This window comes from Scatophagus argus, chromosome 10 (assembly GCF_020382885.2).
Source record: "Scatophagus argus isolate fScaArg1 chromosome 10, fScaArg1.pri, whole genome shotgun sequence".
In the NCBI taxonomy this organism is placed as follows: domain Eukaryota; kingdom Metazoa; phylum Chordata; class Actinopteri; family Scatophagidae; genus Scatophagus; species Scatophagus argus.
The window spans coordinates 12,645,050-12,669,896 of NC_058502.1; the positions used below are offsets into that span (position 1 = coordinate 12,645,050).

At 40.6% G+C, this 24,847-nt stretch overlaps 4 protein-coding genes across 4 annotated transcripts; 3 read left to right on the forward strand and 1 right to left on the reverse strand.

Annotated features, from left to right (window-relative positions):
* Positions 1-3,540: 3,540 nt before the first annotated feature.
* msx3 (muscle segment homeobox 3) lies at positions 3,541-6,502 on the forward strand. Its single transcript, XM_046402707.1, has 2 exons — positions 3,541-4,164; positions 4,542-6,502. The coding sequence occupies exons 1-2, from the start codon at positions 3,804-3,806 to the stop codon at positions 4,946-4,948; spliced, it is 768 nt and encodes a 255-aa protein (XP_046258663.1). The 5' UTR covers positions 3,541-3,803; the 3' UTR covers positions 4,949-6,502.
* A 184-nt stretch (positions 6,503-6,686) lies between these two features.
* znf511 (zinc finger protein 511) lies at positions 6,687-9,292 on the reverse strand. Its single transcript, XM_046402706.1, has 6 exons — positions 9,007-9,292; positions 8,816-8,889; positions 8,115-8,316; positions 7,811-7,935; positions 7,144-7,410; positions 6,687-6,846 (listed from the first exon to the last, which is right to left on the reverse strand). The coding sequence occupies exons 1-6, from the start codon at positions 9,184-9,186 to the stop codon at positions 6,774-6,776; spliced, it is 921 nt and encodes a 306-aa protein (XP_046258662.1). The 5' UTR covers positions 9,187-9,292; the 3' UTR covers positions 6,687-6,773.
* Positions 9,293-9,984: 692 nt separating this feature from the next.
* On the forward strand, positions 9,985-19,119 carry adam8a (ADAM metallopeptidase domain 8a). Its single transcript, XM_046402575.1, has 26 exons — positions 9,985-10,060; positions 10,388-10,550; positions 10,633-10,742; positions 10,851-10,924; positions 11,015-11,093; positions 11,941-12,017; positions 12,419-12,650; positions 13,280-13,357; positions 13,511-13,579; positions 14,118-14,287; positions 14,374-14,455; positions 14,573-14,715; positions 14,829-15,006; positions 15,107-15,196; positions 15,369-15,564; positions 15,667-15,748; positions 15,845-16,025; positions 16,124-16,210; positions 16,289-16,373; positions 16,747-16,858; positions 16,974-17,172; positions 17,463-17,510; positions 17,588-17,644; positions 17,763-17,813; positions 17,905-17,985; positions 18,261-19,119. The coding sequence occupies exons 2-26, from the start codon at positions 10,505-10,507 to the stop codon at positions 18,303-18,305; spliced, it is 2,652 nt and encodes an 883-aa protein (XP_046258531.1). The 5' UTR covers positions 9,985-10,060; positions 10,388-10,504; the 3' UTR covers positions 18,306-19,119.
* Positions 19,120-19,182: 63 nt separating this feature from the next.
* On the forward strand, positions 19,183-22,743 carry spef1 (sperm flagellar 1). Its single transcript, XM_046402576.1, has 8 exons — positions 19,183-19,429; positions 19,623-19,734; positions 20,316-20,463; positions 20,571-20,622; positions 21,220-21,301; positions 21,383-21,488; positions 21,913-22,012; positions 22,136-22,743. The coding sequence occupies exons 1-8, from the start codon at positions 19,279-19,281 to the stop codon at positions 22,159-22,161; spliced, it is 777 nt and encodes a 258-aa protein (XP_046258532.1). The 5' UTR covers positions 19,183-19,278; the 3' UTR covers positions 22,162-22,743.
* Positions 22,744-24,847: the final 2,104 nt, after the last annotated feature.

The window sequence follows — 24,847 nt, forward strand, 5'->3', positions numbered from 1 at the left end:
CTAAAGAGAATCCATACAGACTGTGATCTAATGCAAATGTCTGTTTGAAGAAGAAAGTATGTGATCTCACATCCATTGACTTTTTGACATACCCATGTTGGCAGGTCCACTCAGACACCGGATAATGTTCTGTTATGCTTCAGCAGGCAGGCCTCCCGTCTCTTTTAAAGATGATACACTTTCACCACAAAGTTCCCTGCTGTGTGTTTCATAAATGTTTATCCCACATGACTCCAGCCCCCTCCTCAAAGTTTGCTTAGGATAGCTGTAAGCCCTGCCAGTTCTCATGAACGAAAAAGAAATATATAAAGCCTGCTTCGACATGTTTTTGTTCAAAAGAAGAACTCTTCTGGAAACCACAATTACCTCATTAAACTATTCCCCATTTTGGCAAGCCAGGTTTCAGAGAGGTGTGTGTAAATTTGAGTGTGTCACAGTAGTTCACTGATTGATGGCAGTTTATCAAGCTTCTCAAACACAAGGGAGAATAAAATAATAAACTAAAGAATACAATATGAATATTTTCCAATGACTTTTGCTCTAGCGCCAGCAGCAGGTTGACATTGTGGGTTTTGGCGAAATGTCTCATCCTCTACTGGGTGGACTACTGGGGGCTCAAATGGTGAATGCAAATGATTTTTCCTCTTTAGTGGCACCAACAAAACTGAAGTATTCACCTAACCAGTGAGGTATCTCTACTAGATTGGCAAAAAAAGTGTACAAAAACATCCCTTTACACATAATGACTTCTAAGAACTTTGGTTTTTAAGTCTAGCACTATAACAGGTAAAATTTGTCCAACACTTTGGATTACTTTGCATAGAACCTAATGTCATTTCCATCACTCGGAGCTGTAACTTGTGTTTACTGATAATTAGCAAATGTGCAATGAAGGTAATGGTTGGCTATCTCAATTTAATAAAAAAGATAAAGAATGAAGGGTGAAAATGAATGTAGCTGGCTGTGACCAAGCCCTGCATCAATGCCTGTTGGTGTCTGTATGAAAACGTTGTGACATCTCAGAAAGTAACTAAAGATTGCCAGCAATTTATCCTAAAATATCAAAAAGTAATACATGGTTAGAGATGACAGGGATACTAAAAACTGTAGTGCAGCTAATGTGCTATAGATAGATTTTCATTTCACAAACCAAAATACCCATTGTTGACTTTTTTGGCATGTGCGTGTAACTCAGAGAGAGGCAGGAAATATCATTTACTTATTCATTATAAAACAATGGAGGAGAAACAAAACACTACAGACAGCCCTACATCCCTTTTCAAACATTAGGAGAGTGAGAGTGGTAATATTCACAGTAAGTAGAGGAGAATGTAATGTTGTTGGGCAGTAAATTACAGTCATTGAAAGCTTGTATAGTTACCCAGCTATCTATCACTGTCACCCAGAGAGAGAGAGAGAGAGAGAGAGAGGAGGAGAGAGAGCAGACAGGCGCCAGGCACAGCAGGATCAAAGCATGACTGTACCTCAGGGAGAGAAACCTTTTACTACACTTAACCAATTGTCCTACAGACGTAAAGTCGGTGTGCAGGCCCAACAACAGTTCCCATAACATACTGGGTTTCACTGAAAATGATTTGACTTGATTTGAAGAGCTACAAAACAAGGCCAATTTGGATGAACCTCTTTATTGGGCCTCTGCAACATTATTTGTGGCTTTGTGTCTCTCAAAGGGATTACAGACAATGAACACAATAGGCTGAAATATGGGCAATACACAGCCATAGATAATTAAATTACAGGCCACAAGATAGAAATTTATAGTGATAATAACTCTTAAGAGTATAAAAAGCCCTGTAAATCACTGCCTGGATTGCCTTACTGCTTTTATGAAACAGTGTAAGCTACTGTCAGCATACTCTCAAATACAACTTTTGAGACTAGGCCCTACAACAAGTAATGGCACGAACATAAAAATGTTTATATATATATACAAACATACATACACTATTTTTACTTTTTTGTTAGACCTGCATTGGTTGGTTTTTGTCCACTTGGGGGCAGCGGAACAAGTTGTAAATACAACACTGAACCCAGCCTCATGCCCCGGGGGTCAAATACTGCCATTTGTACATCAACTACAAACCAACCACAACCACATCAATATCAGACATTGAGGGCAACTGCACAATATGACGTAGCTCATAAAGAAAAAATGTCCCAAGGGCAGAGGTCGGGGGGTTGATTCATGGATCATCCAGGAGATTGAAGTTTGTGTCCCCCCAAACACGCGGGACTGATTTTTTTCCCAAGCCTTACAATGTAGTTTATTTGCCTAAACTTAAAGGTGCCCTAAACCATTTTTCTCTGTTGAAAATCAATTTAAATATATATTTAATAGTGTTACTTGCATACTTGTGTTACCAAATCTTGACATTTTAGAGGAAAGTAACTGAATTTTCCATTTTGTGTTATAAATATGCATAGCAACTGCCCTCGACAGGTTGAAACCCAGCTATTACAACTGAATTCTGTGAGTGGCTGAGCTGGAGGCAGGTGACATTTTGGAGGCAGCCTACATCACCAACCACCCCATACAATGAGATATTATCACCAAGCTGATATGGGAAATATGTCAACGAAGAGATGCTAAATTTAGAAAACAACATCAGGATATTCATTAGGAGTCATGTCTATGTCTACCTGATAAATGTAAGTTTATATTCACTCTCCTTTTAGCTCTGTTTTGGTCTCCACCAACTAGTGAGGAAAATATTTGGCTCTTTAGCTACTAAAAGCCCAACTGTGTTCAGCAGCTCGAGGCTAACTTTGGCTAACATTTATCACTGGACAAGTAGCAGACAGCAGTTTTTAAGACCTTTCAAAACAGCTGAACTCCACCACACCCAAATTTTCTTTTTCTGCCAGTCTGGGGGGGATTGAATCAGCAAACCTTTGAACCCTCTGGTTGGAGAAGCGGCTTGTGATCAGAGGGTCGTTGGCTCGATTCCCCCCCTGCTAGTCGGGGGGGTCACAAGCCACTTTTCCCACCTCTAGGCCACGGCTGCCTCAGTATGGTCCAAATTTGATTTGTAGGCTACATCTCACATAACAAATAGCTAAATCTCACTTATTATTATCTCATTATTAATTAAAATGTCATTATTATCAATAATAAATGTTATATGAATGTGTCAGGTAATATAAGTTCTGCCATGTTCAAAGATGTGCAAAGAGGGCCAACAAAACAATAATAATCAACACTCTCCACCTCAGCACCCCCTCTCCATTATTAATGGCTGATGTGCTCTTGAGCAAGGCACCTAACCCTCTAACTGCTCCCAGGGTGCATGACATGGCAGCTCACTGCTCCTGTGTGTGTGTTCACTGCATGTAATCTGCTGGGGGTTGCATGTGTGTTCCTCGAAGGATATGTTAAATGCAGTAATGTATGTAAAAATGTACTGCCAATAAAGCTGACTTTTCTTCTTATTCTGAATGAGGGGGGGCGTCCTTTGGAGGCTGAGAATTGTGCACTCCGCCTCTGGTCGGAGATTTGCATCTGTCAAGGCACCACCGGCTCTTGAAATGGACCACAACAGCCTGACCTATCAGAAACTGTTCTACCAGAGTCACGTGGAAACATGGCCAAACCGATAGGCAGGCGGCAAGATCAGAGGGGAACTTATGGCACTTCACTGAAGGAGAGGCAAGTGTGTGCGTAAAAACCGAAGTTGACCACGCCGCTGCGCAACATCGAAGGAAGCTGAGCAAAAACAGATTCTCTCGAGATAAAACACAAAAACAAAAACAGCAACGGGGGACGCAGAAGGAAATCTGGTTGTATGGCACCTCAGTCGTGCGTAATGAATCCTGCGCAAGGATCACCGCCCTCGGCCGCTATGGGGGAGACCTCTCCGGACGACCAAGTTGCTGGTGGTGTGGGAACTGACGAGCTGGACCTGTCATCTGTCAGAAGATATAAAACCAAAAGTTTAGATCTGCCTTTTAGTGTAGAATCGCTCATATCAGACAGGACGCCGGACAGAAGCCTCCATTCCGTAGAGCGTGGTTCAGGCTGCGTCGGGCCAGAGGAGACGGAGTGTGCGTCACCGAGGGGACATTATCGGTCCAAACTTGAGGCGGTGGACCTCAGCGACAAGGAGATGAGCCCGTGGAGTCAGGCTTCCTACGCATCCCCTCCAAGTAAGTGCAGGAAACTTTCTCTTTTTCCTAATTCACAGAAACAACAGAATCATCTTTCCAACAGTCTAAACCTGTTCTAGAAGTGTTCAGGGAGCCCTGCAATAGTAGGCTACCGTGTACAAAATATTTCATACCATGGATATTGTAGTACGCAGATGAAAAGATTGTCTCATTCTTAAAAAAAAATAATCTAGAGATGGAGAGGCATTTTTTAAACTTCGAAATGTAGTTGTGCCTAAAAATAACGTCTCTGGCCCATGCTTTACTTTTAACCATGACGATGAGAAATTCAAAAAGGCAAAGCCTTTAGTTAGAGTTAAAGTCATGTCGATCACATATTCTGTATTCCAGTGATGTGACTTTCTAAATACTTCCAGGACTACCCAGCCCGACCCCGTGCAATCTACGGAAACACAAGAACAACAGGAAACCCAGAACTCCATTCACAACCTCTCAGCTGCTTGCTCTGGAGAGGAAGTTCCGTCAGAAACAGTACCTCTCCATCGCGGAGAGAGCGGAGTTCTCTAACTCCCTCAGCCTCACGGAGACGCAGGTCAAAATCTGGTTCCAGAACCGCAGGGCCAAGGCCAAGAGACTGCAGGAGGCCGAGCTAGAAAAGCTCAAGCTGGCCGCGAAGCCGCTGCTGCCGGCCTTCCCCTTCCCCTTCCCTCTGAGCGCACCCATGGGCGCGCCGTCTCTCTACGGGGCCCTGAACGGACCGCGGCCCGCCTTGCCTGTCCCAGGACTATTCAGTGGACCGTATGGGATGTACTACTTGTCTTAACCCTCACGAACTTTGAACTGCATGGCTGGGAAAGCTGCCTTTAAAAATGCCTTCACACAGCAAATAACGCTGCAAAAAACTTCCATTTCTTAAGTCGTAAATCTTACATTACACCCAAAAAGTATTTTCTGCTGTAGTGACAAATCTAATGATGTGCAAAGAACATTTTTTTTCACACAAATACGTTGGTAGAAGTCCTTCTTCATTTCAAAATAGTCTCATTCAAGGAACAGAAACAAGTGAAATATTTTCACTGCATTTTCATTTTTCAGGAATTTTCTGTGATTATTAATTTAAATTTACAAAAGATTTACTTTGTATTTGTTAACATGGTCATTTTTGCAGTGTATTCGGTAAAATCCTGTTTTTAAAATGCCAGACTGACACCGAGCTCAATTTGCGGACATATTGTGGGTTTTCTGTTCCAGTAGAGCTGTTCCACAAACACTCTGGTCAAAGTCATTTTTGATGTCTCAAGAGGAGATTACATGGTTATTTAAAGGCCTGCAACTTTGGGTTTAAAGCAATAAGTAGTGGTGACTCACTGCAGTGTCCATGTGGATGTTTTCTTTCCATTCCAGAGGCCTTTGAAACATTAAATCACCCACATTCAAAACACACTTTTATTATTATTATTGTTATTATCTCAAAGAGTTAACTGTTTAGTAGCAAAGAACTTCATAAGGTAGCCTGGCTCGCAGTTAGATGCTGAAGGTGGAAGGAAGACATTACCAACAGGTGAAGTCAAGGTGAAGCACAGTACATATTAAGTTTAATAATGACAGAGTGGGGACCAGTGTGAGCCTACAGAACAAGTCTGATTGGCATGGCTGTCTGAAACTGTGATCAGAAGCTAAAGAGGCAGCGTTCAACAAAAGACACCCACTTCAGTTAGTGCATAAGTATATTCAACTCTTTTATAGTTTGTATTCAGTAACAAGAAGCATTAGACTATGAAGAACTCATTAGTGCCTTTTGATTACCAGTGTAAAGGAATCAAGTGTCCCTATAGAGTGTTTCTGAAGTTTCATTTTCTCAAAGTGAATTTACTATCTAAACCAACCGATTTCAGTATTTCTGTTTGTTTCTAACTTCCTAATAATTCTCCCAGTTTCAAAAATGCAAATCAGCTATAAAATAATCCCACTGTAGTATTCTCATTTTAAAACTGTATTTTTTTTTTTATATTACCTCAAAAGGAGAACTTTTTTTGCACAGATGTTGAAAGAACTCTTAAAAGACCACAGTTTGAATACGGAGTGTAAATAAAGGTCATCAGCTATTTTTGCAAACTTTCAAAATGGTAAACATGACTGATGGACTCACATCGGTTGTTAATGTACAGTGTATTTTATATCTGATGGGTGGAAAGGTGTTTTATACAATTATTAAAATCTATTATGTAAATTCTAACAGTTCTCTCGTTTTCCTTCTCACAAATTCTTTCAATTCACTGCAAAACCATCTGCATTCATCATCATTTAAACGTTGCCTTGAGCTTCTTTTAAAAGCACTTTTATTGTTTTTTTTCACGAAACTTCCCAACAGCATCACATATTTTGTACTTTGTAATTTTCTTTTGAAAATTCATATCAAAATAAAGTTTATTTCCATCTATGATCATCAGTGCAGTTTGTCCTGTCTGTTGACAGGCCAGAGGAGAAGTGAGATGGGAATCCTTTAGCGCACGTAAAGCACACAGAACAAAATACTGACTAATGCCTTTTTTGCAAAAACTTTTTATTTCAAGTTACAAGTGACATATAAACATACTGTTACAAAAAGGTTTTACACCTTAAAAGGCAGGAGGCTCAGTTCTGGTGTTTCATTTCCTCCTTCCCCGTCGTCCTCTGAAGCCGCGGACGGAGCCGTGACCGAAGCACACGGTTGGAGGGACCCTGGGAAGCAAAAACACGGCTGTTGTTTTGTACCTCTGATTGTTTAAATAAGAAAAACTGGAGTAAATATTATGACGATGTCACTTATATTCTGATTACATAAAACTGCACATAAATGATAGAAAGCAGCCTTCCTTTAGACTTAACTACAAACTTTATCTTAAGGCTTGAATCTTATCTTATGGTTGAAAACTTGCCCTAAATTCCCACAGTAAACTGAAACCAGCTCAAAAATGATTCTCTCTTAGTACAAGACTAAAACAGACTGAGAATATCCAGAGCTTTGCAGAAGGTTACCTGTAGGAGAAGCGTGGTTTTGGTGGCTCGATGCTTGTATTCCCCACGCCGTGAACTGCAGCAGAAGGATCTGCATGCTCCTCAGATACAGACTTTGCCATGTGCACGGCTTCGTCCTCGGACACATGCGTCTCCATGGATTCCCTGTGCTCGGGTTGGTCGGACAGCACGCCACACATAACCTCACACACACCCTCGGACTCACACACATCGTCCACCACCTCCATGGCTGTGTCTTTCTGCTGCTGTCTCCTTGTCTCTTGGGTTCTATTAACAGAGATATGATATTTATTTAAAGTAAGCTTAAATTTTATTGTTTGTTGGGTCTGAAAAATTCCACAAAAATAAGCATCTAATACAAACCATACTGTAGATTTTTAATTTTGTTGTTTTTATAGGAAATTTCACCCAAAATTACACAGTGGTTTCAATAAAGCAGTAAAGAGAATCTCACCCTATAACTCCCCGTATTATGTTGTGTTAATACATGAATATGAGCTAGCTGAGTAAAAATAAAAACATTGCTTCTGTTCTCCAAGAATTTGTCAAAATCCTGTTTGCTGTTACAAACACAAGCTCTCCTTAACTGAAACCAGTGCACAGAGCAATACATCTACTGATGTTTTGCTGCCATCTAGTGGACAAAATTAAGTAAGTGCAGTCTTACCCTCTGTCCTTTTTGGTTTTATCAAATCTGAAGTCTGGAGGATACTTGTGTATTCTTATTAGATGGTCCTTCCTGTGTTTACTAGTCCTGAACTTCTGTCCACAGCCCTCCACTAAACACTGGTACTGAAAATGTGAAGCAAGCGTCAGGGAAAACTAAACTTTAAAGCCTTAATATTCATCTTCAAAGCATGTTTAAAATGAGTCACTTTACAAACAACTTCTGGCTTACAGCTCAAGATGGAGATTATATCAAACAAAAACAATGTCATGGGAAATGATGCCTTTTCCCCCTTGTGACTTACCATATCTTGCCTCTGAGAGAGGACAGCAAAAAGAGAGTCATGCCACTCCTGAATGTGAATGTCTAGTAGTCGGGCACTTGGCAGGGAGCGACGGCAGGAGCAGCACACATGTCTGTGCAGGGAGTTGTAGTGGTGCTCATACTCGTCCAAAGTGCCGAAGACTGCACTACAGCCAGAGATGTGACAGGCAAACTCTGACACGCTGAGAGGAGGAAGAGGAGGAGGAGGAGGAGGAGGCACAGGCACCATGACCAACACAGACACTACAAGGGTCAATGGTTAATTTACATTTATGTATTTGGAGCATCATTTCTGAGGCCATCTTGCTGTTTTGCTGTTAACAATTTCTATAGAAAATTAGTGCGCGGGGATGTGGGGATGCCACAACCACATATGTTACAGTGGAGTTTGACATAGAAAGTAAACTTCATTTCCACATTTAACACCACTACAACAGACAATTGCTGTTTTGTTGTAAACACATTTGTGCAGGGTGCTTGTTTGTTAGTAAGCCATGTTTAATATGTATGCGCACTGCATATACTGTTAATGTTCTTGCTTTCCTGCCATGTAAAGAACTTTAGCTTCCCTAAAGCGAACAATTGATGCTTTGTTTGTTGCTTCTTAGCTGAAAGGAGCCCAAAGTCACACAAAAGCCACTACAAAAGTGAATCATCATGGAAATAGACTCACTCTCATACCTGAGTGCTGGTTCGTCTTCTGCTTCTGCCACACAGAAGTCTTGAAGATACATGTGTCTATGAATATCCCCATCCTGTGAACAGCATTTAAATACAGTATGTTATGGGGGCAGACCGGCTAGCTCATGTTATGGCGACCGCTATCCAAATGCTTCAGCAGAATGAGTGACGGTTTGTGGTTCCTGTGTTACCTCAAACAGTTCATGGTCCTTATGCAGGCGGATGAGCTGCGGGGTAAAGCTGAAGGGATTTTCCTCCACAGCTTCACTCTGCCTCACCTCCTGTGTGCCTCCTGTCGGACAGTCTTCATCGCATCTTTTTACTGACACACGGTCCTCGGTCAGAAAATGGACCAGTTCTGGTTGCAGCATTTTACACACGGTTTGTCATTCTCTTCTGACCGTTACCAAAGCGCTAAACCCCAACTGCAGTCAACAGGTATCTGTTTACGGTTGCAGTTGTCGCGGAATGATGACGTAAAATTGCGGTTTGGCGCCCCCAAGTGACCAGACTCAACTTGGTGAAAGTAACGTACTCTCAAGGAAGCCACAAAAAGCCCACGTATTGATGTCAGTACCTGAGGTCTGATGTGTGTCACCAAGGAACCATAAGGAACGGTTCTTTTACAGCCCTTGATTATTTAAAGACCTTATACTGTATTATAAATAGCAATTCGTGTGTAGTACGGTTAAGGTTTCTCCTTACCAAATTATGATCTCATAAAAGTCCTCTGCCAAAGTCTCTTACCGTTAATTATTCAATTGGTGTTTTGCTCATATGCGAGGCTCAGTTTTAATTATTGAATCTTTCTTGTATTTTTGTTTAGTTCTTATAAAAAATAAAACAATAGCTGTTGAAACCCCTGTAAACGGTTCTGTTCCGCTGTGTAACAAAGGTTTAATATTTGGCTTCCTTTCCTCTCACAAGTCGTAAAGCAAACACATTATGATGATAACTTTTATGCCAAATCATTGGCACTAAATCCGTCCGGTCAAGAACCATGAAAAATAAAAACTTATGGTGGAAGGATCTGACTATCCCGCCATTTTACCAATAGATGGCGACAAAGACCACAGAGGGTCTTTGTTGGGTCTGTTGAGTTGTGGACTATTCCTTGATTTTTATTATTTTTTAATTAATACGTTTCTCATAGTTTAATACTGTTTATTTAATCAGCAAAGTTTCTCTATACCAGCTGTACTTCGTGTACCTGCATTTGTTTTCGAGATGTCTGACCTATGAGCGGTAAGTGTGAACACCAAACTAGTATTGTTCATCAGGGAAACAAAATGTCTCAGAGGAAGAAAGTTTCAAATAATCCGATAACTTCATAACAAGTTGTAAGAGTTACTATGATGAAAAATTCACGTGGGAGACGACCTTCTTTCTTTCTTTGTTTTTCAATTAATTGCCTCTACACATTATCAAAGCGAGACTGCTTGGCGTTTTTTTCTTTATTCCAACATGTCTGTAATTTAACTTTGGTTCATTCATCAGCTAACACAATACATGTTGTAAAGAACAACGTTAAACTTTTCAAAGGCTTGGGCTGTGACTCATGTGCTCTCTCAGCCTCAAATGGTAATTTTCAGGATATTACACATCAGAGATGGGCGGAGAGCTGAAGATCTTCGGTATTTCTCCCAGGCTGACAAGCTCACAATGACAGAGTCCGGCCGATAGAGCAACATGACATATTCTGGATATTTTTTATGGATTTTCTTCTCCTCATGGGGTACGTCTATACTTTCTTTCTCCCTTTTTTCTTTTTTGCTTTCTTTCTTTTTTGTCTCATAAAATATCTATGATACTTGCAGGAATAACTGTAGGCAGTGTTAGGACTCTACCTCATGTGATGAAGTACCAAACAGTGCTACCTCAGAGGCTAAAGGATTCATCTGCCATTAATGATGATCATACACACCAGGTAACACACTTTGCTGTACTATTGTACCAGTTTATTTTAAAAAAAAAAGAAAAGCATTGTTTCAAACCTGTTAAAGAATGCACTAAAATCTTTCCTCTCTCTGTGTAGACATACCCTGATGTACTCCAGTACTCTTTGATTATTGAGGAGCAAAACCACACACTGTACCTGGAAAAGAACAAGTGAGAAAACTTGAAATGTCCTTCCTCCAAATTGTTTTATGGTGTATGCTCTATTTTCACACATACTGCACTTTTCCTCCTTGATTTCAGAGGTCTTGTGGGGAATAACTTTTCTGTGACACACTACTCTGATCAGGGAGCCCCAGTCACAACCACTCCAGATCTTGGGGTATGCAGCCTTGCATTGTTTACTTCACTGACATTAACAATCCCTGTATTCGTGATCATCTCGCAGTATGATATATTTTAGTTAGCTGAGTCTGACAGATTCCAGTTCAATTTAAATGATTGAGAGTATTTTTATGTAGCTGTTTTACACTTGATGCACGTTTAATAATCAGATTTAATTTGCCATTTTGGTTAACATCGTTCATTCTTTTGAATCACTGAATCGAGCAGAAATGTGAGCAGTTGAAAGCGTATGAAGCCAGGCTGGATGATGCTACCAAAGCTTTATCTAACTGCACAAGTCTGAATAAAGTACAGGATATCCTGTGTCACCCTCCCACACAGTTTCAGATATTTGGTTGCATTTGGATTCATTTTTTATTTTTTGTAAGTTTGATCAATTTGTCATCAATTTAAAATCAAACTCACAGTATTGGAATATAAGAAAGCAGGATTTGTGAAAAGCAGCTCTTAAATTGAGAAGTTTAATAATGAAATTTGAAAGTTAGAAAATTTTTAAGGCTATAATTCATGTTTAATTAATTCACGCAGTTTTCATCATCAACACATTTTCATCATCACCATCTCAAAAGTTCTGAACATTTGCATGAAATTCCGCTATTCTTATTACAAAATATCAGATGTGCTGATAAGTTTCTTAGTGATCGTGAACTTCCTCTTTCAGACGGTAATATGGGAGAGGAATTGACATATAAGGTTAAGATAGTCCTTTCATCACATGCAGTGCATCATGTCTTCTAATTAGACCTCAGTTTTCCTCTGTGTTTCAAAAAAAAAAAAGTTGAATTCTCCTTTGAGTCTGTGACAAATAGTGGATGTCTGTTCAGGTTCACTGCTACTACCATGGCCACATCGTGGGAGTGGAGGACTCCTCTGCCAGCGTGGGAGTCTGCTCAGGAATCAAGTGAGTGTTGGATGTTGGAAGAACCTTTTATTCATCCTGTATCTCGAAGTAGAGTACCAAGTTTAATGATGATTTGAGACTGTGCCCGATTCAAAGAGAGGATCGGTCCCTCAGCCTCCATTTACTCCATCACGAAGACCATTAAGACTGCATGTACTGCATCTCTGTATCCGAAAACCTGTAACTAAATCAACTAGCAGAATGCAGACATCTCTGATTAAAGCTGCCTTCTGTCTGCTATAAAAGACATCTCTGTGAGGGAGTTAGCTTAAGATCTGTTGGAAACTTAGACATGCTGAAGCAAAAAGTATGTATTTTCTTCTGTAAACGCTGAAGTTTCTTTTTTTTCTTATCTTCTCATATTTTCTTCTTTTTTTTTCTTTCTCTTTTTTGCACTACAGGGGGTTTGTGCGTCTCCAGGATCAAATGTACCTTATTGAACCTCTGGCCAGCGCCAAGGCGGGACAGCGGGAGGACATTCAGAGCTCTGAAGCTCACAGTGACGAGGGTGTTCATGCTGTTTACAACTACAAACACCTGAGGAGGAAAAGGAGCTCCTGTTCCCATGGAAACACGACCACTTTCTATGATCATGGAGCTCGTCCGTCTGGACTGTTCCTGCTCGGTGCTCTGGTAAAGACACACAGCGTGGATACTGTACACCAGGGTTTGAAGCTTATCTGATATCCTGTATTTAAACAGGAAAAGTGATGTGCAGTAAAATACTGTTAACTATAGCTGTGTAAAGTATCATGATACACAGTTTAACGACATTGGGGAACAGAAATAGCTAAAATGGTCTGAAGATGGCAAAGCTTTGGTTGCTGCTCACATTGGCATTCAGTCCAATATGAAAAATTAATATAAAACAAAGGGAATGAACAAAAGGGAATATTGTTAAAGAATACACAAGACACAAAAGAAAACACATAAGGATGACAGATAACAGATAATGAATATATTTGGAAATTATTACTAGATGTATCTATTAGCTTTAATTTGCATCATTTTGCATATTCTATATGCATATATATATATATATATATATTCTATATTCTAATGGCTAAGGTCATAAACCATCAAACTATGAAACAGTAAAACTCTACACTTAAAACATAGTCCATTACTGGGATAGTTTTATTTTTCCAGTGCCACTTTGTTATGTGTTTTAAACTTGCTATACAAATACAGTTTGTTATCAAATATATACAACTTGCTCCTGTCATTACATAAACATGTCCTCCACCTCTTGTGTTGTTCAGAAAAGCAGAGCTCAGACCAAAGACCGTACTGGAAAATCCCGAACAGTGGAGCTGGTCGTTGTGGTCGACCACACAGAGGTTTGACTTCCTTTTTCTGAGCCTGTTATTGCAGAATTATCCTATTAATGATAAATACTGTGACCCACTTTTCCTGTAGAAGCAGATTGATTGTGTTTTTTATGGGAAGTGTTGTTGATTGTATAACTAATTTGAATAATCATTTATTTTTAGTATAAGAAGTTTGGCAGTAAGAAGACAGTAGAAGACAGAGTGCTTGAAATAGCAAACCACGTGGACAAGGTATGTTTGTTTCTCTGTAGTCTCTCAGTTAAAAGAAAAAAATTCACTGATCACGGGAACCTTAAAATAAGGGCATTCCAAGGTTCAAATGAGCGTAAAAGCTCAATTTTGTATAATTTTATGCAATCTCTGCAATTGCTTGTAAAGTATTCCATGTATTTTTACCAGCAATTCAATGTTTTTTCATTGGCGGCAGAGAATATTTGCATTTTTCTCTCAATGCAGCACAGCCACGCGCAGGAAATCTGTCCTGATACTACTTGTTCTTTTACTAACTGGAATCTGACCAACACAAGGAAGGAAAGTTGTCACTGTGAAAATTTAACTTTAGCTGTGAATCTTCACACCTTAGCTGAAAACTTTCTCACGTATAACACAATCCTCTTTGCATACTCTGAAAGAGTAGTGGCAACATGAATGCACCAACAAACAGCACCAGACCCACCGGTGGCAGCATTGTAGAGAGACCTGAAAAGTCTTTTAGTTTTAGAGGAATTTCCACTTTCCAATTTGTGCTAACGTGCTGCTCTGTGGTCAGCTGTATCGCCCTGTGGGAGTTCGTGTGATGCTGGTCGGTCTGGATATCTGGTCATACAAAGACCAGATAGAAGTCAGCTCTAACCCTGAGGTCACCCTTGGCCGCTTCCTTGAGTGGCGTCAGCGTAGCCTGCTGCCGAGGACCAAACACGACAACGCACAGTTCATCACGTAAGACCCACTAAAAAGCCAATGCCAAGGTGACATGTGAAGCTGTTTCACCAGGCGTCTGAACTAGTTTCCTCTTCTCCATTCAGAGGTGTGGATTTCGATGGTTCCACTGTCGGCTTAGCCAACACCAATGCAATGTGCACCTCTAACTCTGGAGCTGTTAATGAGGTAAATGTAGTTTTTTGTTCAATAGATGAGAAGTTTCTGTGTTGACATCTGGAAATGAGAAAAATGAATTAGAATTGTTTAAAATTCATTTCAGTTTTACTCTAATTTTCTCTACAGGACCATAATGCTAACTCAATAGGAGTGGCATCTACTATTGCACATGAGATGGGTCATAATCTGGGCTTGTCCCATGACACTGAAAACTGTGTCTGTGGCTCCTTAACAACAAAAAAAGGCTGCATCATGTCTGAGAGTGTTGGGTAAGTTCAGTTTCTCACCTGCACCTTAGCTCCACCAAAACTACTATTCTTACACCAAAAGTAAAGCTAATATTTACCTTCTCTTTCCGTGTTCTTGCTATCTCTTCGTCTAGCCTTGTGTATCCAGAGCTGTTCAGCAGCTGCAGTCAGCAGCAGCTCAGCAGGTTCTTGGAGGAGGTCAACCCTGCGTGTCTGCTGAATACTCCCTCTACCAATCGCATTTACGGAGGGCCAGTGTGTGGAAATGCTTTCCTGGAGCCTGGAGAGGAGTGTGACTGTGGCACTCCAAAGGTTTGTGCATGCCGTGGCTTCATATATATACAGTCACATAACAAAGGTACACAAAGAAAACTGAATGGTAACGTTCTGCACGCCTTCGTCTGTCTAATAGGAATGTAAGAATCCCTGCTGCAATGCTACTACCTGTAAACTTAATTCAGGGGCCCAGTGTGCAGAGGGAGAGTGCTGCCACAACTGCCAAGTAAGTAATACTCACTATGTCCTGTCTAGATGTGTGAAGTCACAGTGATGCTAATTTTGTTACCATACAGCTAGACACTGTCTGACTGTGCCGTCTGGCTGGTTATGTGTGAGTGTACGTATTTCAGTAGTTGGTACATCACCATCTGTGTTTCTCTCTCCCTGTTCTGCAGCTGAAAGCGACAGGCAGCGTCTGCCGACCAAAGACAGGGGACTGTGATCTGGCAGAATATTGCACTGGCTTCTCCGCCTCCTGCCCAGCTGACGCCTACACCCAAAACGGCCTCCCCTGCAACCGTGGAAAAGGATACTGCTACAATGGACAGTGTCCTTCGCGGCAGGGGCACTGCAAGAGACTGTGGGGACCAGGTAAAGCACCAGTGAATTACAGTTTGGTTTAAATTTGCTTCAATTCTGATACATCAAGACTCTTACATCTATGGCCATCTTGTTTGTTATGATCTTATGTAGATGCTGAAGTTGCTGTAGATGCTTGTTTTACCCAGTACGGAAACTGCAGGAAGACACTGTTTAGTCAGAGATGTTCAAGCCGGTATGTAATTAAAAGCCAAAACAGCACTGTAAAGCACACATAAACAGGGTGGTATTTTGGTCTTTAGGATCATTGCTTGGTGGTTTTTGGTTACAGAGATCAATCCTGTGGGACACTTTTCTGCTCCGGAGGCTGGGAGTTTCCAGTGACATCCAGGAAGTCTTTCTACAAAGTAAGAAATGGAGACATATGCAATGAGGCTGCTATGAACCCCGAAGATAACTACCCTGCAGACCTGGGCATGGTGCCTACCGGTACCAAATGTGGCTACAACATGGTAAGAAAACTCTATGAATCATCTGTGTTGCTGTTAGCAGTTAACATCAACAAAACCTCTCTGGAGTCCTGTCTCACTGTCCTCACAATGTCTTTCAGGTGTGCTACAATCAACGGTGTCAAGATATCAAAAACATAAACGTGTACGGAACAAGCGGCTGCTCTGCCAAATGCAACAACCATGGGGTAAAAAACTAGTTGCAACACTTTGGAGTGCTGTGAGCCATGGAAACATGACATGACTCTGTATGTGATCTCTGGCAGGTTTGCAACCATGAAAGCAAGTGCCACTGCGACCCTGGCTGGGCCCCACCTTTCTGTGATGTGCTGCAGTCAGAGCTGAATGAAGGTATCATGCATGTCACGCTTCTCTGTCTGCACATGTAACCACCAACAGCCAGAATCTGTATATCTGCCTCTTTGTATGGTCGACCTTTTAAGGACCATGCTTTGGGCATGGTTCTTTGTGTCTGCTTTGTGTTTTTCCACCAAGATTTAATACTTGAAATAGATTTCTCATGGACACTCAAACAGTTGTGCTCTGTTCTGATCTGAGCACAAACAGACACTGACTTAATGGAATCCCCCCATTACTCCGTGCAAATGCAGTAATGGTGTTACAGTATATTTGTTTCCTGAGCGGGTGGCGTATGCTGTTACATGCTCATCCTTGAGCAATAAAAGAATATTGTCATAGTTAATGTGTGTATGTGTGTGTGCAGAGACAGGTCTCCTGGTGCGTATTGTGTCACTGGTGGTTGGCTTACTACTGCTGTTGGTCCTGGTTATTGGGAGCATGATGTGCTACATCAAAAAAAGGAAACCTGTCAAGAGGTACTGGAAGAAGCAGTTCCTTTCTTTGAGTCACTGTTCACTAAGTACATTCAGCCATCTAGACAAAAGTTTGTATTCATCTCCAGTTGAAGCTTCTGTGTGTATTTCTTTACAGATGCCTCCAATCTACCTCGGGACAATCCAACCCGTTGTTTAGGTCAAGCAGCACACGAGGCAGCCCTCGTCTCGGCTCCACACAGATCAGCCGGCCTATATTTGTGGAGTCTTCATCCTCCCAAGCCTGTAAACCTCTGTCCTCTTCTCCTGCCAGACCACATACTGGGGCACTGAAGCCCAGCAGGGCAGCTCCAGAGGTGAGCCTCAGCACCAGTGTAGTGACAACACACGATATTTCCATTTGTGGCAAATGCAGTCTGCATCTGAAACCACGTCATTGTGGTTGTTAGTTTTGGTTAACTGGCCCATATTTGATGCCACAGAATTTTGCCCCTGAGCCATACTGAAACCACTGAGCTAAACTGTGCTCTTTGAAATCATAAAGAGGCCGTTATCTTAATAAAGCTGCAAAAACCAGAAGTATCACCGTCAGGAAAGACTAATCAAGCTTTTGCTTACAATCATTTCTGTTTTTTGTCCCTTATAGCCACCTAAGAAATTCCCAGCTGTACCTCAGCCATCAAAGATTCAACAGGTAATTTAATTTACTGTTTTGCCTTTATTAAAATGAGTCTGGTGCATTTTAACTAATAAATAAATGTTCTTCTTTAGACTATAAGGCCGTTCATGCAGACGTCTACTGTTTCAAGCAAGACAATCTATACTGAGGTAAACTTGGCTACAGAATTTGAAAATGTTTCTAATTTTCTTATGACGCCAATCATTTGTTTTGTTAAATTAAGTTTCAATTGCTGTTTTAATTTTTTTGGTCTTTTTTTTTTGTTAGAATAAGCCAGTACCTCCATCCAGACCTCTGCCACCACTTACAACAAAACTGGTAAGTGAAAAGTCAATTTCCCAGCAATTTGGGGTTTGTGTTCCCAGCAAGTGTTGCCTCTTGTTTGAAATGTGAACATCTGCTCTCTAAGATCATGAAGCCAAAGCCTCCGATGCCTCCAGTGAAGCCAAAGTCCTCTGCAGTCCCGTCTCCACTGCCACACTCTCAGCTGGTATGTATTCCCCAAATCCTGTTAGTTGGCATTCAGAGATTCCTGATGTTATTTGAGGCATTCACGTTTATAAAGACCTCTGTGGTTTTGGACGTTGTCCCAACAGAGCAGTGTTATGAGCAAGCAGTGGCTCAGCGTTCGTGAGTTAGTAAGCACATTAACTTCTCCTAGCCACCACTGAGACGGATAATATAAGCGTCTGAAGAAGGAATTTGTGAGCTGTACTGAGAGAAGCTCATCAGTAGCATTTTTGCTAACAGTGCTTGTTTTTCTAGCTTTCAGGGAGAGCTGCTCTGATGCCCCCCAGCAGGCCCAGATGACATAGGGAATAATTCAGCCTGGTGTAAACACTGAGATCCTCTGACAGAGGACACTGTTGTTGTCCCACCTAGAAGGACCAATAAATCCTCTTAGGGGACGCTTGAAACAAGATCCACTGGAAGATCAGCAACAATAAGTGACAGAGTTTTTCTTGTCAATTATGGCCTCCCCGAAGATTACCGCCGTCTGTGTCTTGCTTATGTAAGCCTTCAGTATGTTGATGAAAACCTGAAGCCATGATCAACAGACTCAACGTCTGTGCTTTATTATAGACAAATGGCTATGCTGCCATGATGGGGTTTTTGTTTGTTTGTTTGTTTTTTTCAAGGGAAATATCTCTCTGCCTTGATCCTTGGATATGTGAACCCTTTATGAGGAAATTGTACTGTCAATTTTGTAACTGTTTTACTAACCGTTCATCTTCCCTCACATGGTTTTGGTACTGAGAAAAACTGTTATTAAGGGATTTTAAAATGATGCACCAATGTGGGCACTTTAAAGATTTTTAAATGAAAGCCATACAGCAAATGTTCTCACTTTTTTGACTTTTTTAACCTATAGGTATGCTTGACTTTGTGAGAGTGAATTATCACAAGCAGCTCTTATACATGTTGATTATAATTCTTCAAGGGATTTTATGTCGCATATTCTATGCAGCGGACATAATTGTTATTTCCTTATGGTGAGGATTTTGCGTTGATTTGTCATGTAAGTTTTGAATTGAAAAATGTATCTTGTAAATTTTTTTTTATTTTTATTATCTTTTTTTGTCTGTAAAATGAGCTTACAATAAAAATAAATTGCAGCAACCAATGTATCAGTCCATTTTCTCCGTCTTCACATCCAGACGCCATAATCTGTGTTTGTGTTTGGCATTAATTAGCGGTCGCCTAGCAACACTTTAAACAACCTGCTGTAGGGGGAAGCTAAAGAGCTACCTGTTAGCTTAGTAACATAACAGTTACAGTTTGAATGTTCACAAACTGTCCAGAATCAAATGTCGCCTTAAGAAAAATGGACCGAGAACTGAACGAGGAAGAACTGCAGGATTTGTACGCATGGATAGACAAAATACCTCTGTCCCGGCCCAAAAGACACATCACAAGAGACTTCAGCGACGGAGGTAACTGCCTAACTCAGCCTTTTCAGTTTTGCTAGCAGTCCACGGGGAGGTGGTAGCTAAACAAGCAACAGGAGTAATACGACCTCGTAGAAACTACTATCTCCAGCTACAATCATCTTCTGTGGCTCAAATGTCTGTTTGTTTATTTATCTACTTGTGAACTGACTCTGCCTCTCTGTTGAACCCTCCGTAGTGATGGCTGCAGAGCTTGTAAAATATTTCTTCCCAAAACTTGTTGACCTGCACAACTATATTCCTGCAAACTCCACGCCGCAGAAGCTCAGTAACTGGAACTTACTCAACAGGCAAGACATCAGTCTTTTTCTTTATTTTTATTCAAATTGCATGTATGGATTTAATGAAGGACTGGACACGACTAAGTATAGGTTACATGAAGGACACACACAGCCACTGCCAGAAAATTGTAATTCCTCAAATGGAAAGATGGCCATTTTTACAGTCTGAATCTTTTATGTCCACACCTCCTCACAGTATTCTTACACAAATGCACATTCAAGAAAATCCCAAGTCAAAGTCAAAATCCCAACCGATATCTCTTAATCCAAAGGACAGTAACTGCTCTAGTCTTTGCTTTTCAATAAAATTCACAAGCAGGCAGAACATTTGTTGAGCACTGCCATGGGCCTCTGCAGCTGATCGTGAGAACCAATCCAACACACACCCACTCATCCTCTCCCTGGCCGCTGATATGGCACATAGCCAGGCACAGATTTGTGGGTCTTCACTGGAAACACATTGGACCTTAGAGTATTCATCATCATTGTGCATCATCAGTTAAATCACTTTTAGTCTTGTCTTCCTCGTGTAACTAGTTTTGTCAATTAGAAACATCTGTCTTGTTGTTATTTTTTTCCACTGTGAGCAGGAAGGTGTTTTCTAAGCTGAACTTTCATGTGCCTGAGGAGACAGTGAGGAAGATTGTACTGAGCACTGCAGGAGTGATAGAGCCTGTACTGAGAGCCCTTAGAGAGAAGATACAAAAGAAACTGGAGCACCCAACAGAGAATATACTGGTGTGTTCTATATGTTTATGCATATCTCTCTTTGACTGTCTTTGTATTTGTAAGAACAGCGTTGCAGCTAGAAAAATTCCTGCATTTTAAACAGATGTTCCTTTCTGATCCAGGATTTGGAATACTATGACACCAGGGAGCAGGAGAAACCTCATAAAGGTATAGTAGCTATTCTGTTATTGTATGTACACAAACCCTAACATGTCTTATTTCTTTATCAACAAACACAGTCTTCACATTTGTAAAAACCTTAGTCTCTGACTGATATGTCTGTATATATATATATATGACCTGTATATATATATATCTGACCTTACATCACATTACAGGACTGTGAATTTCCCCAGAAGTTATGCACTGACTGTGACTGTTACTTCACTGTCAGTGAAGCTTGCTGATTATCAAGAACATGATGACGGTGTTTTGACTTTACAGTTTACCGGATATAGCCAGATGTAGCCCTATGCGTGTTTCATCTGTTGAGTGTATTAGCTGACACACTCGGTGTGTAACTCTGACTGAAGCTGCACAGTTCGACTTTTTTTAGTGGGTGTAATGTCAGACTGTTTTTGATGGTGCTTTCTTTACTGGTCAGCTAACAAACACAAAATCAGCACATTAAAGACACACTAAAATTTTTTGTGTCTGTGACTGCTGGGAATTTTTATTTTTCCAAGATTTCATCTGCTTCCCATCATGATGTTATGTTTATATTATAGTTGCAGAAATGTTATGGTTTTGTTTTGTTGGCTTCAGAAATTCAGCAGACAGAAGCGAAACGTTTGGCTCAGCTTGCAGAAGAGATGAAAAAAGATGAAAAGAGCAGACTAAAAAATGGGTATGACCAAAATGTTTTTAATATGAATTATAGGGCATTGTTTAAAATAATAATTTGTCTTTTTTTTTTTTAATTGTATAGTAAACTGCAGCACACGGTGCAGTTTTACACAGACATGGACCCTACTTTGCGACTAATCCTGCAGGAAAAAGAGCAAGCTGTCTTAGCTTTGCAGGAGACTGTAGAGGTATACACAAACACACACACACACACTCACTTTAATCTGGGAAATATGCAGCTGACTGAGAGAACATCTGCAAATAAAACAGTCATCCGTTTTGATGTCCTGTAGGTCAAGAGCATTTTCATAGTCTTATACCACCTGTAATACTGTTGCAGTTGTGTGTGTGTGTGTGTGTGCGCATGTGTGTGTGATATGCATGTGTCATAAACTGTGTCAGCAGTGGTTGGTGAGTCAGTATCTGCTCAGCGGATATAACTCTTTTTCCCCTTTTCTATCAGAGGCAACATCTGCAGGTTAAGGATATGGTTAAGGCATATGTATGTCATTTTACCACATTATGAAGTTTCCATTTGATAGATAATTCACCTTCACAAAGGGATAAACCAAGTTTTACTACATGCTTGTGTGTGTGTGTGTGTGTGTGTAGATCCTACAGATGAAGGTGAACAGATTAGAGCATCTTGTTCACTTGAAGGACATGCGAATTGAAGATCTGACGCGACATCTGGAGACGTACAAAACAAAAGGCAATACACGCTGACATACACCAAAATATGAAACACACATTGACTCAGAATTTGTTCTCCTGGCTGTGAGATACAACCCTGTAACATCAATTCCAATAATATTTACTTGGTTTAAAAATTTAGTCGAGGCAAACGATCAGGATCCATAAAAACTTCTGAGATTGTTGTCCTGCCAGCTCAAACGCATCACACCTGTGGGATTACAGATGTGTTATGTTGTCTTGTATCCTTACTAAAATGTGTCCATGTGACAGAAAAGCCAGGGTTTGATTATTTTGCTTCCTTTTAAAACTAGTTACACCACTCACAATGGTGAAAAGCAGGGATAAGTAATGCGTAACCATCATGTTAACATGAAAAGTGAACATATTCTAATTTGACAGTGAAATGCTTTTAATATCTTGACACTTGTTAATATTATGTTTTAACAGGGCCAGTGCAACAGTTGTCTTCTCTAAAATAGAACTATTTTTGCATACCTGCAGATACTGTACACTATGTCCCTGTGTTTAAATCCTATCTAAGGACATTCTGCTGTAAATGGTTTGTCAGCCTGTTTTGTGAGGATTTGAGGTGTTAGTTTAATATGGCCCTTTCTTTCTGAGGATTGTGTAGGATGTGTTTTTCATAGTGTTTGTATCCGCAGCCTTCCTTGATCTATTGTATCTTTACTCAGCCCATGACTTCTGACTGCCACTGTAAGTGCTCAATAAATCAACTATCTACTTTAATTTCCAAAGTACCTTTTTGAATATGGGTGGAGTAGCAAATACGTAGAGTGGAGAGCACTTACACTGACATTCTGAAAACCAAATTAGGATGAGGTGGGTATATTGTGGCTGTCACTTCCTTTCCAGACTAATATGACATCAGTCATTTTCTGTGAAACTGCAGTTCCCCTTTTAAGTATGAAGATTTTTTTAAAGCTAGAATGACTAACTAATAACTCAATTTTCCATTATTCCATCAAATTCATTTGCATGATCCTGACAGATGACCAGACAGAGTAAAGAATTGCTGACTTTGATCTTGCTCAGCCGACCTTTTTCAGCTGCTTGCTGCAGTGACTCAGTTCTGTTGTGTTAATCTCTTTTATACCACCTGATTTGTCACATCATCAGGCTTGAAGCAATAGAACGCTGATGCATGAAAATACAATCAAGAGTCTTGATATTTATCATAATCAGAATTCAACAGGTGTGACAATTTTAAAAAAAGAACAGTTTTAGCGTCTTCAGTGAGTCAAGCTCCACAAACACTGAATCCTGCAGTGCCCACAGTGTAACTCTAGCATATTTCATTAAACCTCTGCATGCCAAATGTCCTCCTCTTTGGAGCTGAAAAGTTGAAAAGTTAAAAATTGAATGGATTTACTTCGTCCTTGTGAAATTTACCATGAAATTAATATATTTTACGTGGTGTGACCGGTTCTTGACTCAAGGTAATGCTGATGACATCGTTACGGTTACTTTCCCAAATAAAGCTCCCTGCAGAGACCTCGATGACATAAGTGTTTTCACAGGCAGTCGTATTCCTTTTTTAAGCTGGCCGATAATCTACAACAGGAGAATAAACAATAAAGAAAGCACAAATAGGCTGAGGTCAAATGACACAGTCTAAACTATACAGCAAACTCAAACTGACGAGCATAAAATCCATCGAGGATGACAACTTGAGGAGGTCAGAGAAAAGATCTGATAGATAGCTAGTGCTCTTTGTGTGAGTGTTGCATCCAACACACACACACACACACACAGGTTAGGAATGTGAGAGAAAACAGCAGAACAGAGCAGCTATTGATGATGACACTGACTGCTGCTGATGAATCATATGGAGTATCACACTGCTGTTCGGGGACTGGATTTATAGCCCTCAACTTGGAGATGAGGAACCACACCCTTGTGGAGGAGTCAAGGCTCGAAGGATCATGCGGGATGTGATGATCAGGGACAAAAGGAAGGAAAGAGAAGCACTGGCTCATCCAGGAAGAAGAAAACCTGACCTTGACCCCACTTCCTGACAGGGAGGGGCTTTAAACTCGCTGACGCTGTACCCCGACACCAGATCAGACCACCCGCTAAAGTGAGCACAAACCGCCAGACGTCCACAAAAGAAGGTTAAACAAACACAATGATAAAGAGTGAGGTTTATTTACACTCACAAATATGCTTTATGATTGCATTTCTAGCAAATCCTGACATCAGGAAAAAGCTGATCTGTGACCAGACTAAAGCTAAACACCCTCCCTTTGAAAGACAGACTGATGAATGTGTTGTGAAAGGATAGCAGCAGCCCTGTAAAGGCAGGAGATCAGGAGAGGAAGTTATCTCTCATCTGGTCATTCAGGCAGTGGTCACACGCACTCACACACACTTTGAATGCTTCCTGGAAAGCCTTTGTGACCAGCTGACTGACTTTGCTGAGGGCATGACTTGAGGTTTAGACTCCATGTCTAAGGATGACAGTTTTACAAACTCAACAGACAAACACATCTCTTATTTTTCGTAATGTTCACAACACATTTTGCGGGTCAGAACAGCAGGGACCGTGATGGACTGTGTATGTATATTCACTAAATGTTCAATGAATCATCCAATTGTTGCCACCAAGACATCCAAATGAGTAAGCAGCCAACACATCCACATTGTTTAACTTCTCACCTTTTTTGACTTTTCTGTAGTTTTAGAAAATGTTTAAAATGTGTGTACAAATTATATCAACTGTGAGTGGCTTGTGGCCCTTTTTAGTCAAAACCAAGGGTAAAATCCAAACAATATGTGCAAGTGTAGTTTAAGTGTCCTAGAAAGTGTGGGAACTTTGTGTTTCCATTTTCTT